At 40.9% G+C, this 20,420-nt stretch overlaps 1 protein-coding gene across 2 annotated transcripts in view; it reads left to right on the top strand.

Annotated features, from left to right (window-relative positions):
- The window catches only part of LOC149138326 (DNAJ heat shock N-terminal domain-containing protein), a 271,925-nt gene extending 251,718 nt beyond the window's left edge, over nt 1-20,207 (top strand). The window contains exons 8-9 of one of the 2 annotated variants that reach the window (XM_089448165.1): nt 19,274-19,361; nt 20,015-20,207. In XM_089448165.1, the coding sequence (XP_089304291.1) occupies nt 19,274-19,361; nt 20,015-20,169 (243 nt within the window). In that variant the 3' untranslated portion in view covers nt 20,170-20,207. Of the gene's footprint in view, nt 1-19,273; nt 19,380-20,014 lie in introns of both variants that reach the window. The other variant, XM_089448164.1, reaches the window with a different exon arrangement.
- Nucleotides 20,208-20,420: the final 213 nt, after the last annotated feature.

The raw sequence follows: 20,420 nt of genomic DNA, 5'->3' as shown, positions 1-20,420 counted from the left end.
TTTTGCCGGGGGAGACTGTAATATTCCTAATTAGCCATGGTTAATTGGAATATTTGATTTTGCTCAATTTTGCCTTCTATAGTTATTTGTAAATAAAAAGGTGAGTTAAAGGGGACATAGCTCACTTTTAGAATAAAAGTCACTTCCTAGGAGCACAACGTTGTGACTTAAAGGGGAGCCAAGGGGGCCAAAGGACCACGCAGAGATGGGGCCCATGCAGATACTTGGAGGGACTGCACAGATTGGAAAAGGAACACGTGGCAAGATGAGATTACGTTGGAGGAGGTGAGCCTTGGGATTGAGAAAGGCCAATGCTATAAAGTAGAGAGGAGCCTCCTCATTTTGGCATTCAGTTATGAGCATTTGAGCTAGTCACTTCGACTTGGAGCACACTGGCTGTTTAGCCTGTCTGCAGCACTGTTTAGTGCACCGAGTGTCTCCGTTTGGAGATCTCACCCTTAGCCCCGAAGGACTTCGAGTGCCTACTCGGGCAAGGTAGTTTCAACAATCTTTTCGTAGTAGTTTTGATCTTTGTCATTGAGGTGGAGCTGAGCATTGGAGGACTGCGCATTCTTGAGAGAGAGGGATGCAGTTTTTCTGGGAGCAGTTTCGGATTGGGGGTTTGTGGAGGAGTTGAGCTGGGAGATTGAGCAAGAGATCAACTCTTGCATATTGGAGGAGTTTGGCAGAGTTTCAGGCAGTATTTTGGAGGATTCTACTCAGTGGCAGCGCAGAGCCTTGAGGGATTGCGTGATTCCCCAAGGGGGCGATTTTCGGAGGTCAACCATTTTAGAAACGCTTTCTGGGTTTTCTGAGTAGAGGCTGATTCTAAAGTTTCAACATTTTCAGAGGAGGGGAACAACCCCAAATCCTCATTTGACTTCCAACAGCAGCAACAGCACAACAGTTTCCCAGCAGCATCCACGCAGTTCAGAGAGAGGCCATTCCTTTGCTATTCTGAGTGTATTTCTTCACTTGCCTGGTGCAAGTCGAAGTGCCATCTTTTTTGATCACCTCCTGTACACATTTCATTACTCAGTATAATAAAATGGCTTAGCGTTTCTCTCTGCATTTCTCGAGTCTCTGCTTATATTTCATGTTTCCATTATTATATGTTGCACTGCTGTTATTTTTATCATTTTGAGCTTCCCGGTTATTATATCATTTGTGCGTATTTAGTTGGAGTTTACTGGGGTTTTGGGAATATCTCTGAAACAGGATATTACATGACCTCTGTTTGACCACTGTTTTGGGGCAACGTTGACTGGTTAGGGTTGACTACAGGAGCTGATATATTGACTACTGTTTTGACCATGTTTTGAGAACTATTTTGGGCTGCTACTTATTGCTGTTGAAGACCGAGTTCTTCAATTTGACTAGAAATCAATCGGGGGCTATTTGACCAAGTTTGACTTTGCTGATCTAGGGTTTGCTGCTGCTGATATAAAATTACAGAATTCTGATTTTGTACTATTTCTCTCTGATGAACTATTGAAGATAAAAGAAGATTTGATCAAAGGGTTTCCATGCATTGGGGTTTGTCCCTGGCTAGCCGCCACATCTTGTGTCTCCTGTCTTGGCTTGTTTTCTGTCGATCATTTAATGTTCTATCCACACTTTACTTAATGTATATATGATTGCTAATCTGTGGCTAATAAGAAGAGAAAGAAGTAAATTGCTCTAAGCATAGAACATACCATAATTTAACACTTATTTATAATTACTTTTGTGGATTTGAAACTCATTGAAATCCAAAAAATAGTAGAACTGCTGCACCTACTATCTAAAGTGTACTACTATTTCCTACTTTAGTGGGGTTCTTTCAACATAATTAGGGGCAGGGTGTTTGCCACTCTTACAAAAGAAAATGGTTTAAAGGAAGAGGGGTCTTATCATATCCTCATAAATATACAATGGTGCCTGTGACCGCTCAAACTATCCTAAAAGGGGATCCTGAAGGGGCAACTGCCAAGTCAAGGGAAACAATGGAGCAATAGCTCACTGCCACCTCAGCTAAAGCTCCCTACTCTTTACGGACTTTCTTTGATGGGAGGAGACCCAATATGAATGGAATCACCTAGGTGAATTGGTCAATAAAGGGAATAGATTGATTCTTAAAGAGGCCTATTCACAAGAGAGGCTCAATATATGGCTTGCTTGCCCAAGAAGCAAGATGAAAGGCTCTCTAAGAAGGGCCAAGAGGGTCTTAGGAGCTAGGTTTATGGAGTGAGACTTCTTGAAGAGGGACCTAGTTGTAAAAACCATTTATGAAGTCTTGGTTTCCAAATGGTCGTTGAATAATTACCTTCCAAAAGCTATGGGACCACAGGGGATCAAGTGGACCCCAGGTTAGGTCTAGGCGATAGGATTTAGCAACCAATGATGTGCTTGACCTAATTAGGGAGGAGAAGGGGATCAAAGGAAGATTTTTTAATGAAACGTAATGCAATGATCTAAATGAGGTCACTAGCCAAGGGAAACCTAGGGCAAGAAACGGTCCTCAAGCTAGGGCTTGCAATATCTCGAGATCCCACTGTTGGATTTTCTTGAAATTTGGAGGGCCTCTATAGCAAACTCCAACGCAGTTGTGGACCATAAATCGAGGTATTTGGATGGGTAGATTGTGAGATAAGTGATGCCGTAGGAGACCTACTGGGCTAGGCCTAAAAAAGAAGAGGTGGGGGAAGAAAATAGGTTTAAAGTGATCACCTAATGGTAGACCACTGCCTAATCCTTTGGGGAGATTTTGTGTCAAGAGTAATTATGACTATGGACATTGAATTTTCTATGTCAAGGAGGCGTTAAAGACAACTTTGCATAGCATTAGGGTACTAAATTGATGGCTTATCAAGATGAATTTCATTGAAGAAGCATCTCTAGGAACATTCATTCATAATACATGGCCCATACATGAAGCATCACTATCTAGAAACCGAATTTCCACAACTTCGCATAAATGGATTCAGTGAATTAGCCCTACTATACTGAAATCCCAGCAACAATGTATGGGACAAAATATAAAGAGAAAATGGCATGAAATTGTTCTTACATGTATTAAGAGTATATCCTACCATCAAGAATTTGCCAATCAAGAAGCTCCACAATAAGAGAAAATAATCCAAACATCAAAATTCATTCCATGCTCCAAAATTCGCCCTCCAAGAAAGATAGTGAAACTTTCAAGAAAGATACAAGCCCAATCCAAGTGATGATGAGAAATGAATTCATCTCTCTCCTATTTATACACTCATTAGGAGTTCAAATTACCTAATTTGAGCCTACATTAGCCCATCAACTAAAATAATGTGCAAATAACTATCTATTGGTGACAAGCCCACCAAACTAGCTCATAAATAAAATAATAAGCCTCCCAAGAGGTCGAATGATCAATAATGCATGTCGTTGGGCTCTCTAAGAGGCCTGATGAAGTCCATAAGTGCCAAAATGATGAGTTGGACTTCCAAAAGTAATGGACAAGGGGTTGGCCCCTTGTTCTCCACATAATAAACCTGTGGTGCTCCCAATGGCTGTGAGGGCACACAAGTGACCTCATGGGTCTCCAAGTAAGTCGAAGATTCTTGTAGACCATCTGTAAGGGCTCAGATGATGGTGTAAGTAATGCCACACCAACATACAAGTCCTGGGTCATTTGCCAAGTGCATGGTACAACTATGTGGCAGGCTGGGCAAAGGTGAACTAGGTGCATCTTCTTCGTCCAATAAGTGTATCTCGAGCAATATCTAAACATCTCTGGGGATCCATCGAGTGTTGTCTACTGCTGTGGAGGCCCATGGCTCTCAACACACACCCTACATGTGCCAACGTAGCCCTTTGGAGGGTTAGGACCCCATATAGGGAGACCAAACCCAAGGTGGAGACCACCTGCAGTCTTGCATAAGCTGCAATGCACTCCCTAGCCTTCCAGTACAACAAGTGATCAAGGAAATCGAGTAAAAGAGCTTACAAATGTTGATTTGTGGTAGCATCGGATGTGCTCTAGCCATGAAAATTAGTGGAGAGGTTAAGGCACATGAGATCTCCAAGACTTAGAGATCGTTTTGGGAAATTCCATCCGGATGAGGAGTTATTAAAATAATTAATATTTTTAATGGGTTCCTAAGTCTAAAATTAGGAAAATAAAAATATTAATGGGTATTAATAAAGATAAGGATGAGAAGCTTCTAAGAGAAAAGATCAAGTTTATTTTAATCTTAGCCGTTGATTATGGACTTAATCTCGGTCGTTGATTCATCAATAGGAAAAGTATAAGAGAAGACTTGAGGGTCATTTGGAGACACGGCAGCAGATACTCAGTATCCCAAGGAAAATCAATTTTCAGAGAGTGAAATCGATCTCGGAGGGAGAGTTGCAGGGTGGAGGAAAAGGGTGTGATTAGTAGTAGTCGGGAAGATCAGAAGAGGTGACGTAGGGACTCTGAGAGACAACGCAGAGGGAGACGTAGATCATGGAGACACAGTGGATGATGTAGAAAGGACAAAGCAGCGCAAGGCCAAGCAGAGTGATGCAGGGCTAACGTAGTGGGGAAAGGAAGTCCTCCAGGGTGTTAGAAAGTCTCGGAGAAAAGTCTCAGATGTTTTCTCCCAGTGTCTATGCAAATTTTTTGTGTAAAAGCGATTGTTGCTGAAGATTAATAAAACCCTCCTCTGTTGCAATTGTTAAGATTAGGTATGTTCTATGCTAGAGCAATTTATTTAAATTTTCACAGTTAGTAATCACATCAGAATTAAGATAAACTATAGATAGAACATAAATATAAATCATAGAAGACAAGCCAAGACAAGAGGACACAAGATGTGGCGCTAGCCAGGGACAAACCCCACAATGTGGGGAAACCCTTTATCAATTCTTCTTTTATGTTCTTCAAAGTTCAGCAGAGAAAGAGAGAGAGAGAGAGAGTACATTTACAACAGAAGTTAACACTATGACTTATCTAGATCTAGCATAGATCATTTCAAATAACGATGAGATCAGTTGAAGACATTCTGCTTCAACTGATTCTCCAAGGTGACTCCTTCACCTATCATCGTGCTGCATCTGGTTCTCTTGCTGTACCCCTGCATAATGCACCATACTGCCCATGTCCATGATCTTATCCACCATCATGCTGCCCATACTAATGTGCATCATCATCATGCTGCTGTTCTAATAGATGGCATTCTATCACTGCTGTTCATTGTGATAGGGCTGCTATAGGTATGCCATTCTATCACTGCTGTTTATCATGCTGCATCTTTACTTCATCATTTGTTCCGCTGAGATCATCATGATGCACATTCATATTAGAGCCATCGAGATCATAAGAACATACAAAGATCATTCCTTATATACTTATTGATCACCAAGTATAAGTCATACCCCTACAGATGACTGGGAGAATGCCGAGATATATATAGTGATCTTCTATGCTATAATAGTTATGCAAAGAACGTAGTCGTTCTTCTTCAAACCCTAACCACTGCTGGCTTGCGGGTTCCATATATAACTGTGTTCTCCATATATGACCTGCGTTCCATATATAATCCAACTGCGGGCTTCATATATTACCTGCGTTCCATATATAATCCAACTGCGGGCTTCATACCTTAGCTGCGGCTAACAACGTTCCATATATAACTGCGAGTTCTGTCCTTCCATTATAGCGTATACCTGTACGTGGATTCCAGAGATGAAACCCGAGTTTTGTTCCTCTCTTTAGCGTATACATGTTTCCATTGACCAGCATAATGAACAACGTATTAGCGTATATATGAAAAGCGTATCAATGTATCATTGACCAGCGTAATGAACAGCGTATCTATTGTATGTGTCATGACCTGTGTATTAATCTTTATGCCCTGCGTATAAATGACTTCAAGAACTGCTTACAGATCTGAGAACATTACAACCTCTATTGACTGCGGTTTGATGACTGTGGCACCCTTGACAGTGTATAACCATGAACAACATATTACCATGACTGCGTTGTACTGCGGCTAGGGCATCACCATAAGGCCAGCGTATTACTCTTGGTGTCTCACTCCTTCTCCAAAAACCCAAGACGTGGAGAGGAGGAGATCACTCAAGAATGTGTATTCAAATGACATCAAATCCTCATCTATTTATACCAAAAATGTATAGGTTGAATAGACATGACGTTTGGGCTTTTAGAGCCTACATAAGAGCTGGTCGGTTTGATAATAATTACATAATCAAAATAAATTCATATCTCCATAAATACTTATCGGAATCGGATGATCTTAGAATCAATCCTACACCTCTCGACAAGAAGGATCTAATAAAAATATCAGCTGCCATAAATAAACTGACCCACATAGAGTTTTGCCCTAGTTGCCAATTTTAACAACACTGGTTTTTTTGCATTGGGTTTTTCCGGGGACAATTGTCCAAAAATAATTGTGTTGATGTGTTTGATTCTTGTGCATATATTTGTTTTTGTATAATGGTGTGATATCTGCAGTAGAATTTATTTTAATATTTACTGAAAGGATTTCGTAAATAACTTATTGAGAAATAAGTAGGTAAAATAAATCAGTTGCTGCAGTAATAGAATTTCTGTTTAGAAAATTTCACAACAAACCATGGATCACAAGTGGGGACTTCATAATGGCGTGTCATTCTTAATGGGCTTTGGTAGGTGTGAATGTCTCCAAGTTCCAAATGGGGTCAACCAAGTATCCCATTAGGTGGTTTCTAGTTCTAAAAGGGATAATATGTCCAAGGTACATCCTTTGAAAGGTGGTGGCATTTGATAAAGAGATGAATGGAGTAGGGAATGAAATGGGGCAGCCCTGGGCCACATGTTGGGGCACAAGGGTAGCTAGTGAAAGGGGACCGCACACTTGGGTATATAATGTATAGGAGGGAGCAATCGTGGTACATGAGGTGCCCCGACCATGATTTTTCCACCCTTCTTTAATGCCTTTTGCCTTTGATGATTTTTTTTTTTAAATTTACTGCTCGGGGCTCAAGGGGTAAGAGCATGATGTGTGAGATATAATAGTGGATAACCCTTTAAGGTAGGTTGGTTCATAGCTCACCAGGGGTTGGGACAATCATGGGTTCCTATATGATGAAGGAGGCTCTATAGAACAAGGGTGATGGCCATGATGATGGGGTAGAGCTCATGTATTGGCTTTTGCCCATGTGCTAAATGTGTTTGTCTCGATCATCTTTTGCATTTTGTGGTACATTTTTCTGTTGATTGTGGCCTATTATGCTTTTACTTTTCTTTTTAGCTGCATCAACCTCTGGGGCATCATTCCAGGGCCGACCCAAGGTATGGGCAAGGGGAAGGGGAGAGTTAGCCCTATGTGGACCTAGTGGAGGAATGTGGACCCGAGTGGGAGAGATGATGAATGGGGTTATAATAAGTGGAAATGGGGCAATATATGTGGATGAGGGAGCAAGACCACACAACAAAATCAGGGTTTCCCGTGAAATACCATCCCTAAAGCCAAATGGTCAGTAAAAGAGATCTCACAGGACTAGAATCCAATGTTAATATCCAAAAGGGGTCTACGGGACAAGAGCACATACCTAGCCCATTTTTTCCACCAAATCCCCCCATAATCCATGCCCAGAAGTGTCCATGATAAGAAAGCTACAATACTCACTTACCAAATGACAAGGCATACCTTTAGGTTCAGGAGGCCCACCTTCAAACATAGGATCATGGCAGATGGGTGAGGGACCACATCGCTGGCTAGGGTGGCGGAGAATGGCACAATGAGCTAGTTGGTGGCTGCAAGGGGCTACTGGTTGAGGACCATCTAGGAGAAAATATTTCTCCTAGGGATATCACACACAAAATGGTGGGTAACATCTGGCTCAACTAGGACGTGATCTCTTGAGGAAGTGGACAAAGCTACTTGAACGAGAGGTCATGAGAACTCCAACAATTTGTTGGTTACCATAGACCTGTTATTTGCACATATCAACTACTAAACCCACATGCCAACATGTTTTTCACAGTGTCTTATGATCAACCATGCTTAGTGTTAGGACGTAAAACCAACAGAAAAATAAAATATGCAAACTTTAATTTAAATGCAGCTAATCTACCATGAGAAATATCATATGATATTAGTTCTAATGCAAAAATCAGCATGCAATGCATCCTACTCTAACATGCATAACATACAATGTCAAGTGCTAGGTATAATCATAGACCCAATGCAACCAACATGTCAATTGATCAATACAAGAATGCATGCTTCCATGATTATTTTTGTAATGGACTCGACAATATAAATGGGAATAATGATGTGAGGAGTTACGGGGGCGGGAGGTGGGAAAACAGGAGACCCGTATGATATAGAAAGGAACCCTAGAAGAAGGGAAAGACATCAACCGAGAAGATTGAGTTTGATCTTCTAACTAGGGGATAGAAATGTCAATGATCAAGTACAAATTTTGATGAAGAATTATCTCAGGCCTATCACCCTCTAGGTAAGTGTTGATTTGGGGTACCATCGGATGTGCTCTAGGCCTCAAATTTTGTAGGGAGACTTGGGCACATGTATTCCAAAGAACCCAGAAAACATTTTGGGAAATTCCACCCACAGACAATTTTATTAAAATAATTAATATTTTTTAATGGCATCCTAAGTCTAAACTTAGGAAAGTAAAAATATTTATGGGTATTAATCTAATTGTGGGTGTAACTTCTAGAAGAAGACAAGGATCAAGCTAAAATGATCTCAGCCATTGATTAGCTTTTAATCTGGGCCGTTGAATGTCAACGAGAAGATTATTTAAGGGAGCTTGAGGGTCATTTGGAAAATATGCCGAGAGTTCAAGGGATCGAATTTCAGAAGTGAAAAGTTCTCAGGAGGAAATTCTGATTGAGTAGATTTCTTGTAGTGAGGGGAAGTGAGTTTGATGGGTTTGAGATTTTGGCGATTAACCAAAATCCTTTTCCCTTAAATAAATTGATTCTGAGGCCTGTGGGTTATGGCTCACTAAGCCTATTGGAAGTGTTCTAGGATTTAAGCCTTTTAAATTCTAATTGTGGACTTACATAGAATCAGAGCCTTTTCACATATATCGGCCCTTTTTACACTATCGGGAGCTTTTAACTTAAGCGTTCAAGCCTTAATCCTTCTCCTCCATGCATCTTACAAAATACAGGGAAAACCCATTAAAACTCCGCTTTGAATCCATAACCGAACATCAAAATCTATAAACCTGCCTCTATTGTTATCGGCGGGTCCGCTCTTATCGTGCCATTTCACAACGCCTCTCCAACCTCCGACATGCGATTGCTCGAATGCCTGATTGCCGATTAGTTTTCGGCGATATCGCCATCGGCGTATCGGCCATCCCTCTTCCACGTGCGCTTGGACCCCTGCGACATGTGATCACCGATCGCATTAGAGCCGTTGTTTTGACGCCAGATCCGACGGTTGCGATTTAATTGCACAGCACTATCGCTATTTGTCACTAGCCAATTCCGATAACCCATAAAGGTTCCGCCGATGCGATAAAGGTTGATCTGGACTGTTGATCAATCGATCCAACGACCCTGGGTATTCTTCCCTGTTTTGATGGGATTTCTGCGCTTTAAACACAGTTTTGCCATATTCCGCTGCTACACAGTTATCACTCCATTTATGCATGAACACACATATATAACAACAATCCATTAATTTGTGGATCGCCATCGATCTGGCTGTGATCGATGGTCGATCAAAACCACATACAATCGGGATTTAAATCATTCACCCACACATATGAAACAGAGACATTCTACACAGAAACACTGTAAACACACAACACATGTATAGTATATTATAAATAAATGCAACATAATTACATTTAAGGCATTTCAGCCTTAGCACAGGCTCGCTTATTGCTACATTGCAACACCACTGAATTCACAATTTCTATTCGATATTTCTCTGTCTCCTCCCTTGAACATGCAGGTTCATGATACATAATTTTATATGGAAAATATTGTTGGATTGGATCACTATGAAGGATCCGATCACATCCCCTCCTTGATTTCCTCTTACAAAGCCCTAAAGCTCTCGGTACATGCATGCTCATAACACATGGGAGATTAAATTAAAAAGTCTTCGAGACTTTATCCATCCATCCTTTAAATCTTTAAGTCTTTAAATCTGTTTTAAAACAGATTTTCTCCTTGTTTTGCTCCCCTGGTCCACGCCTTCCTCTTCGCTCCGCTTTGGATTCCTCCCTTTGACTAAAGGTGTTGGATGCTCTTGCATCAGACTCCCAAGGCACAAAAATTTATGACCTCCTGGTCATATCCTTCTCCTTGTCCTTAGCAATTCTACCCACTGCATTCTTCTTCAGTGGAATTGCCTTCATGGTCTTCTGTGCGCTGCAACCAACCTCTGCAGTAACAGTTTTCCTCTGCTACACGATACCTCACCAAGCCCTCCTCACTTGGTCTTTTGGCATCCTTCAGATTCTCTCCTCTAGAACCATATGAGCACTCCATGCTCTAGGTTTGCTGCAAATCTTCTTACCTTCTGTTGTCATTCTCTGTGCGACAGTAAGACCACAAACTGCCCAACTTTAAACAACTGTACCTCTTGCTCCTTCTTTCTCTCTGGAATCTTTTCACTTCTCTTGCACACAGAATCTTCTTTTGCTTTGATACCAAATGATGGTTTTGAGATTTTGGGGGTTAACCAAAATCCCTTTTCCTTAAATAAATTGATTCTGAGATAAATTGATTCTGAGGCCTGTGGGTTATGGCCCACTAAGCCTATTGGAAGTGTTCTAGGCTTTAAGCCTTTTAAATTCTAATCGTGGACTTACATAGAATCGGAGCCTTTTCACATATATCGGCCCTTTTTACACTATTGGGAGCTTTTAACTTAAGTGTTCAAGCCTTAATCCTTCTCCTCCATGCATCTTACAAAATACACGGAAAACCCTTTAAAACTCCGCTCCGGATCCATAACCGAACATCAAAATTTATAAACCCGCCTCTATTGTTATCGGTGGGTCCGCTTTTTTCGCGCCATTTCGCAGCGCCTCTCCAACCTCTGACATGCGACTGCCCGATTGCCTGATCGCCGATTAGTTTATCGGTGATATTGCCATCGGCGTATTGGCCATCCCTCTTCCACCTGCGCTTGGACCCCTCCGACATGCGATCGCCGATTGCATCAGAGCCGTTGATCTGATGCCAGATCCGACAGTTACGATTTAATCGCACAACGCTATCGCTATATCTCGTTAGCTGATTCTGATAACCCATAAAGGTTCCGCCGATGCGATAAAGGTTGATCTGGACCGTTGATCAATCGATCCAACGGCCCCGGGTATTCTTGCTTGTTTTGATGGGATTTCTGTGCTTTAAACACAGTTCTGCCATATTCTGCTGTGACACAGTTATCACTCCATTTATGCATGAACACCCATATATAACAACAATCCATTAATTTGTGGATTGCCATTGATCCAGCCGTGATCGATGGTCGATCAAAACCACATAAAATCGGGATTTAAATCATTCACCCACACATATGAAACAGAGAGACATTCTACACAGAAACGCTGTAAACACACAACACATGTATATTATATTATAAATAATTGCAACGAAATTACATTTAAGGCATTTTAGCCTTAGCACAGGCTCGCCTATTGCTACATTGCAACACCACTGAATTCACAATTTCTATTTGATATTTCTCTGTCTCCTCCCTTGAATGCGCAGGTTCATGATACATATATTTATATGGAAAATATTGTTGGATCGGATCACTATGAAGGATCCGATCACATCCCCTCCTTGATTTCTTCTTACAAAGCCCTAAATCTCTCTGTACATGCATGCTCATAACACATGGCAGATTACATTAAAAAGTCTTCGAGACTTTATCCATCCATCCTTTAAATCTTTAAATTTGTTTTAAAACAGATTTTCTCCTTGTTTTGCTCCCCTGGTCCACGCCTTCCTCTTCGCTCCGCTTTGGATTCCTCCCTTTGACTAAGGGTGCTGGATGCTCCTGCATCAGAGTATTCGGAAGAAGGAAGTTTTTCTGGGCTGGAGAGTACGAGACAGAGAGAGGGCATAGCGATGTCGAGATGAGAGGCAGACGCTAGCCCACGTAGACCTGACGTAGTGGTAGTGCAGGCCTTAAAGGGAAATCGAATTCCTGCTGAGGAAATTGAGTTTCAGTAGCCGGGAGTCGGTGTGCGAGACTGGGAGGTAGAGATTCGGATTTTCTAGCCAGTAGAGGGTCCAGAGAAGGAGCATCGTGATACCCAGCAGGGGTGACGTAGGAACTACGTAGGAGTGATGCAATTCTGCACAGAGTACGCAGAGGCTCTAGTTCAACATGATTAGACTCACATTATCCCAGTGATAGGGTGAGATCAATTCACCATTCATTTTGTCGAGTTCTCTCTGTATCAGAATGCTAGTTGAGCATCCAAGAATTGTACTCAGATTTTCTCCTGCATAATAATAAAACCCTCAGATCTGCTGCACCGGTTTTCCCACACTGGGTTTGTTTAGTGACATTTGTCCAAAAATAACGGTGTCAATTGTGTTGTATTTTATTTCTTGCTCAGTCTCTTGTTTCTGCATAATATTAATTAAGTGAAGGTTGTAGTGTATGTATTACGATATTTGCCGTAGGAAACTGGAAGTAATTTGTTTAAAGGAATTTAACAAATAGGAGTAATATCATCAGTTGCTGCTGTAGGGATTCCAGTTTGGGAATTATCACATGGTATCAGAGCTGCAGGTGGAACAAGAGAGAACCCAGTGCTGAGCAGAAGAGGGAGATCGAAAAGCTGCAGGAGGTAGTAGTTCAAAACCCTAGAGGGTTTGCACAGTTCTTAGCCGGAGGGCTGAAATTTCGAGGCAGTCTCTCTCCGAGAGAGTCGACTGAGAAAAGGGCTTGTAGATCGAATTTTTGCCAAGGCAGAGGGAGCAACACTAAAGCCTCAACGTGAGGAGAGCTGGTGGGATGCAAATTTTTATGTACGTAGTTTGCTGGGCAGAAAATCGTCAGAAGAAAGAGGAGAAGCATGGCCGAGGGAATTTCTTCCTCAGAGAATTCCTAGCTAAGGAATTCGAATTCTCTAGAGATGAGAAACAATAAGGGGAAACATTTTGCTAGCTTTGGCAGGGAGTGCGTAGGCTAGCCCAACAACAACATAGAGGAGAGAGGAGGTCATTTGACATTTTTGGCAGAAATGGCAACTAGTGGCTTGAGGGATCAAGATAGGTTGGACAGAGCATCCAACTATGTCATCTGGAAGGCAAGGATGTCATTCCTTCTAGATGAGCATGCCCTCAAGACATATGTCGACAGCGTGGTGGCTGTGCCTGCAGATCCAAATCCGCTAAAGTACAAATCAGAAATGGCGAAGGCCAAGAGGATGATCCTTGATGGAGTAAAGGATCACGTGGTGTGTCATGTCGCTAGTAGAGGGACTACTAAGGAGATGTGGGATGCCTTGGCTACGTTATATCAGGGATCTTCTGAGCAACGGAAGATGTACTTGGAGCAGAAGTTGAGATCTGCTCAGATGCAGAAGGGGGAGCATGTGGATCCATTCCTCACAAAGTTGAAGGAAACCCGTGATGAGTTGTCTGCTGCAGGGTATACACCTCAGGATTCAGAGTTGGTTAGACTGGCCCTCAATTCTGTCTTAGATGAGTGGGAAATCTTTGTCCAGAGTATCCTGGGTAGAGCAACATTACCAAATTGGGATGAGATGTGGGTAGCTCTAAAACAAGAGGAGTTGAGGAGAGACTTAGTCAAGGTTAAATTTGACGAAAGCAATAGCAGCAGTGGGTCAAAGCCCAAGGAAGAGAAGGATAATGCAACCCTTGCATTGAAGGGACAGTAGGAGCAACAGAGACGTAAGAAAGACGTCTCGAAGATTAAGTGTTTCAGGTATGGTGAGATGGGTCACTACACTACTCAGTGTCCTCTCAAGAAGAAGGACAAGGATGAGAAACACAATCCGAAGGCTTCGCCCACAAAAATCGAAGAGGAGGAGTTTGCCATGATAGCCGAGATACCTCTAGGAGGGAGGTGGGTTGATTTGGAGCTATAGTTCAAAAGAGCTACAAATGGGCAAGATCCTTGAGGAGTCCACCTCTTAGATCAATACCTTGCTACAAGAACCCAGTTTTGTGGTAGCAGGATGGACTAGTGTCAGATGTTGCTGAAGAGTGTCGAAGAGACAGTTGTAGTGGCTAGGAGCGCCAGAGTCTGAGCAGATTTGACAATAGTGCAGATGGCATAGACCGGAGGTCAGCAGTAGTGCAGTATATTCAGAGGGGCAATGCAGAGACTAGTAGCAATCAGGCTCTAGCTTTCACGTGGTATCATAATGAACACAGTTAGTTCAATAATTTTGAAGGTTTCTCCTGTGAAAATTCCTAAACAGGAATTCCTACTGTAGCAATTGATGATATTTCTCCTACTTGTGAGATTAACATGAACAAGTTATTTGCAGTTTCCTACGACAAATATTGAAATTCATACAATGCAAGCTTCACTTAATTAATTTATATGCGGAAACAAGATACTGAGCAAGAAAGAAAATACAACACAATATACATCGTTATTTTTGGACAAATGTCCCCGGAAAAACCCAATGCGGGAAAATTGGTGCAGTAGATCTGAGGGTTTTATTATTATGCAGGAGAAAATCTGAGTACAATTCTTGGATGCTCAACTAACAATCAGATATAGAGAGAAACTGGACAAAATGAATGGTGAAATGATCTCACCCTGTCACTGGGAGAATCTGAGTTTGATCACACTGAACTGGAGCCTCTGTACAGAATTGCATCACTCCCACGCAGTTCCTGCGTAACCCCTTGCTGGGTATCACATTGCTCCTCTGGACCCTCTGCTAGCTAGAAAATCCAAATTATTGCCTCCCGGTCTCACACCCCTGTTCTCGGCAACTGAAATTCGATATCCTCAGCAGGAATTCGATTTCCCTCTAAGCACTGTGCTTCCACTATGTCAGCTCTATGTGGGCCAGCGTCTGCCTCTCTCTGGGCGTCGTTCTGCCCTCTCTCTGCCTCATACTCTTCGACCTAGGAAAACTTCCTTCTTCGGATACTTACTGCGTCTCTTTGCAAGAAATCTCCTCAATCAAAATTTCCCCTTGAGAACTTCTCACTTCAGAAATTCGATCTCTTGATCTCTCGGTGTCATTTCCAAATGACCCTTAAGCCCATTCTTATATCGCTTTGTTGGACAACCAATGATCTAGATTAACTCCTAATAAAAGGCTCAGATTGTTTTGGCTTGATCTTCGTCTTCTTTTAGAAGTTACACCCACAATTAGATTAATACCCATTAATATTTTAATTTTCCTAAGTTTAGACTTAGGAACTCCATTAAAATATTAATTATTTTAATAAAATCATTTATGGGTGGAATTTTCCAAAATGTTTTTTAGGTTCTTTGGAATACATGTGCTCAAGCCTCCCTGCAAAATTTGAGGCCTAGAGCACATCTGATGCTACCCCAAATCAACACTCCCTTTTAGCGAGGAATGTGCTCTAGCAATATACTGCTGCTGCATACTGCTACGACTTTGAAGCATCGTCCTCTGCGCTGCTGATGTTTGACATGCTGTCCACCAACTACTGCACTGCTGATGTTTGACATGCTATCCACCAACTACTGCGTTGCTGCTGCAACTATACTGATTCCTTTGACACTGCCACTGCCAATGCTACTTCTATACTACAACTCCCTCTCAAGTGCTGCATATGTGCTGCTCCTAGCACTGCCACTACTAATTGCTACTGCACTGCAACCTGTTGCTTATAGCAATGAAAAAAATCCAAAATTACTGAACTAACTGTGTTCAGTATGATACACGTGAATGTTGAAGCCTGACTACTGCTAGTCTCTGCGCTGATCCTCTGAATCTACTGCACTGCTGCTGACCTCTGCTCTGTGCTGTTTAGTCTCTTGCGCTCCTAGCCACTGCAACTGTCTCCCCGACACTCCTCGGCACCATTTGACACTAGTCCATCCTGCTACTCCTAATCTGGGCTCCTGTAGCAAGGTATTGATCCAAGAGGTGGACTTCTCAAGGATCTTGCCCATCTGTAGCTCTTTTGAACTACAACTCCAAATCAACCTGTTGACCACTATGTGTCAAATTCCCATAGCAGTACACCCCCTTTTCTTCGCAAAAGGGATAGCGCTTGATTGACATGTCTGTGCCATTCGACAATCATCGTCGACTTGATCAATTTATGTTGTAAACCCAGTCTGCATGAGTGAATTGTAAATAATCTTAGCAGAGTTGAGTCATGTATGTAAATTGCCTAAGTGGACCTAATTTTCTAGTGATAATCTACGTTCCGGAAGGTTTTTTGTCTCACCGATCTATGATCGGCAGAGTTTTCCTTTAGCCTAACCCCAAAGCCGGAATGAATTTTGTCATTAGAATCTTAGGGGAATCCTAGTGCGTTGATCTGCTAGATTATCTGTGTCGCAGAACTGGGTGGTCTATGAGGGTCTATGTCAAATGGGTTTTCCCCTTTGAGATGTAAAATTGTAAAAGTCATAATGTAAAGTGTCTTGAGGGTTAGAAAATGTTTTAATCCCCTCATAAGTCCTAAGTCCTAGGTCCTAGGTGATTTTCCCAAAGGCTAAGTTCGAGGATCCATTTAAAAATAAAAATTGAAAAATAAAATAAAATAATAATAATAATAAAAAAAATAAAAAATAAAAGATATAAATAATTAAAAAATTAAAAAATATAAAAAATTAAAAAAAAAATAAAAAAAAATAAAATTTTTAAAAATAATAAAAATATTTAAAATAATAATTTTGAGTAAATAAATGCAGAATTTCAATTTTTTAAAATGCATTTAAAAATTCGACGGATGGGATTAAAAGATGTTTTGATCCTCATCGACGGTCGACATTAGTTTGACATGAATCACTCGAATTAGCCGTTGGGAATTTTTCCTTTAAATAGGGTGCTAGGGGTCAGTGGAGATCAGATGAGATCTGAGAGTCTGGTGCTAAAGAAAGCTCTCTTGTAGTCATTTTTTGTGCAGTAAAGAAAGACTTTGGGGTTAAAAATCTTGTTGGTGTTACTCTTCTGGAAATGCTATAAAATTGTTTTATTTTTCTGCATAATTTTATTTTCAGCCATTGATATAGCTTGATAAAGATAGATTTAGGCACAGGTATCTTGTCTGAACTTTGGGGTTTGAATGATAGTTTAGATTCTGAAATATAATGGCAGGTATCTCCATCTGATCTGGATTTCACTGTTGTTTTCTCCCTCTATGTTAATGGTTGATTTTAAGCTGTGCAGGAAATCTTAGTTTTGAGTTTACCGGGCGTTAGGGGAAGTTCTCGGCTGAACCAGCCAACTCCCGACTGTGTTTTCTGAAAGAGCCCAGCTAGTTTTAATCTCGGTCTTATCATCTGAAATTTTTATGAATGCATGCAGGGTTTTTCTGAAGTATCTCACATTAAATTTAGATTCTGAAAATATTACTGTGGATTATTGACAAATTTGGCTGATAAAGAGTCGAAAATCTGTAAATACTGTAAATTTTTAGCTGGGTTTAGGGTTTTCAGTTTCGTTTCTTGCACATATTATTTTTGGGTTTTCGGTTCTTTGTCATTGCAGGTTGCAGGTACAGGCTTTGAGAAATTTTCAGGGTTTCATCAGGAAATTTGGAGCAGGAAAGATTTAAATTTTTGATCAGGAAAATCTAAAGCAGGGAATTTTAAATATTGATTTTGTGGAGAGCTTTAGTGGTTTTCCTGGGCAATCTGTTTACTGTTGCCTGGAGTCTTCAAATTTTTTGGGAAAAAATTCGAAATTTGGTTTCTTCAATTGTCCAAACCCTTGGACCTGCACTTCTCCATTCACTGCTGCCAAACCTGCACCCCTGTGTTATTCCTCTACTGTTCTCCCTGCAAACTGCAGTCACCAGTTTCTTTACGCTGCTCTTCAGTCCTCCGTTCTAGTCTCAACAACCTACAAAAAAAAAAAAAAAATCTACCATGTAGTGCCCTTTTTCCTCTGGCAACCCGAGTCAGCCTTCTTCATTTGCATGCTCCAAAACCAGCTCCATTCATTTACGCAGCCTGCCCTCATCTCCTTTGTTGTTGCAGCTCCACCTGCAAACACACATTTCATTTTTCTGTTGAGCAGCATTCAGCTCTCAGCATAACCAGCATGCTGCCATTTTCCTCCTACGCAGTCTAAATCACATTTGCAATCAAATCTAGAATCATAGCGTCCAGGCCTGCGTTTTTGCTGAACCCTCCTCGCGTCACTGCTCACATCTATGCGTTACCTGTCCTGCCATCGATTTTCAGCTCCCTGCACAGCTCTCACGCAACTCCATCAAACCCTTTTGCGTCCTTATTTCTCCACGCACCTGCAAACAAAGCTGTCAGAGGGAACCATCAATATTCCTTGAAATAAGAATATCAAGGAAAGGGAGGCAACCATCAACTTCCTGTTCCATGGTGAACTTCGAGTTTTTTTTTCATAAACTTGATATGGATCACAAAAGCCTCAATTCAACAATTATTTCCTTTGTAAAAGAATTTCGGGGTTTAGCCCAATATTACATGCAAAACAAATTAAAGTTAGGTAATTCACCTGATATTACATGCAAAACAAATCTGGGTAATCTAGATATCCGACCCTTCTGATGTTTTTGATTTGGGGCGCCATTGTTGGTTAAGACCATGGTTTTTGGGCTGCTCATAGTGTTAGCCCCAGAAGGGCTCCTACTACAATGTTTCACTTCCAAATAGCCCAAGATTCTTGGCAATTCAAGGAGAAAAGATACCAAACCAAAGGGATAAATTTTTTCCTTTTTAGGGCAACTTATCAGCCAATAACCAGATCTGAAAATATAGTACAGTGTACATCATGACATACATATCAAAGACCTGGGCTGTGTTTATACAAACTACCTCTCTTTACATAGGTAAGACGTGCCAGGATATCTGTTATGATGTTGACAATGTTATTCTTGGTTAATAGTCTATTAGAGTTTGTCATATAGTTGATACAAGCATACATATAACCTTTTACTCTAACTACTGAAGAAATATGTGCTTACATTTGAATGGATGTAAATTTGTGCATCTAACAGCCCGCAGGAATCCAAATTCGATAACAAACTTAGTGACAACTTTTTATTCTGAGAATTTGTACCCTGCACCTGTAACTCATAATATATTAATATCATGTAAATACTTTATGACCAAGTTTATATGATGTTTCACAGGAGCGTGCCAGGATTAGAATGAGGAAGCAGAAGCGTGGTGGTGAGGCACAATCATATTGGGAAGGTGTTTGGGGTGGAGACAACAGAGGTACAAACCCAAGTTCAGGTAGTTACATCTTCTCAGTTTCTGAAAAATTGACACTGTATTCACTTGAAGTCGTGACTTTTTAAAACATTGGAATAAAAAATTAACCCTTAGAATTGTTTCTTAAAATTCCCTTTATCAGCATACCTCTGTAGGACTAATTGTTTGTATTGATGCCAGTTGAATTATTCCCGATTTTGTTTGTCATGCATGAACTGTTTAAGATTTCCTAACTTTGGTAACAACATATCCTAGATTCACTGTCGTCTGTAAAATCAATCTTGGGAGATTAGAAACAGGCTTTTTCTTAACGTTATTTGCCCCCCTTAAATTCTTTTCATCTTTTTTAATATCTAGTCATTCATTCACCTATTCTAAACCAGAGCTGCGAAATAATATTAACGTGTTGATTCTTCCATGTATAAAGCTTTCAGGCCTGTATTGATGTTTGATTTAGTTCTGTAACTTTTTAGTTTTCTCACCACATTTTGCTATCTGTTTTTCATAAAAGAGATTTTTCACATGTTCTTTGAGGGTATATATTGGCAGTCACAAGACTCTGAAAAATAGGAAGTAACTCAAATCTGTAAAATGGTAGTTCTTGGAAAGAAAAACTTATACCTGGAACTAAACTGTGTGGTTGGCATGCTTGGCAGAAATCTACAGTGCCCGTGAGAGGGCTAGTAGAGCTGCTGCTGCAGCAAGGAAGTGGAGGGAGTATTCAAGGAAAGGAGTTGATAGGAGGCCAACATGTAGCCTTCCAGAAAAGAAGTCTTCTGCAGAAGAGCAGAAAGAAGTTCAAACTGTGTAACAGCTGTGCAACATTGACTTGAACACAAAGCCGTAAAAGCTATCTTGTGAAACAGGAGATGTCATATTGCCATACATGCATTATACTAACTATGGCAGATGTATCTTTCCCATGAATGTACAGTAATACCTTGAAGGTGAACACTTATATATATATCAAATTACCTACTATTATTAGAATGTAAGTATGCCCTCAAAATTTATACAAATAAGCTGATTATTGCCCCCATAAAAGGTATATGCATATCATTT

The sequence above is a fragment of the Pinus tabuliformis genome, chromosome X, assembly GCF_031772625.1.
Source record: "Pinus tabuliformis cultivar Carrire ecotype Pingquan chromosome X, CPIR1, whole genome shotgun sequence".
In the NCBI taxonomy this organism is placed as follows: domain Eukaryota; kingdom Viridiplantae; phylum Streptophyta; class Pinopsida; order Pinales; family Pinaceae; genus Pinus; species Pinus tabuliformis.
This window is presented reverse-complemented; position numbering and strand designations above follow the sequence as displayed.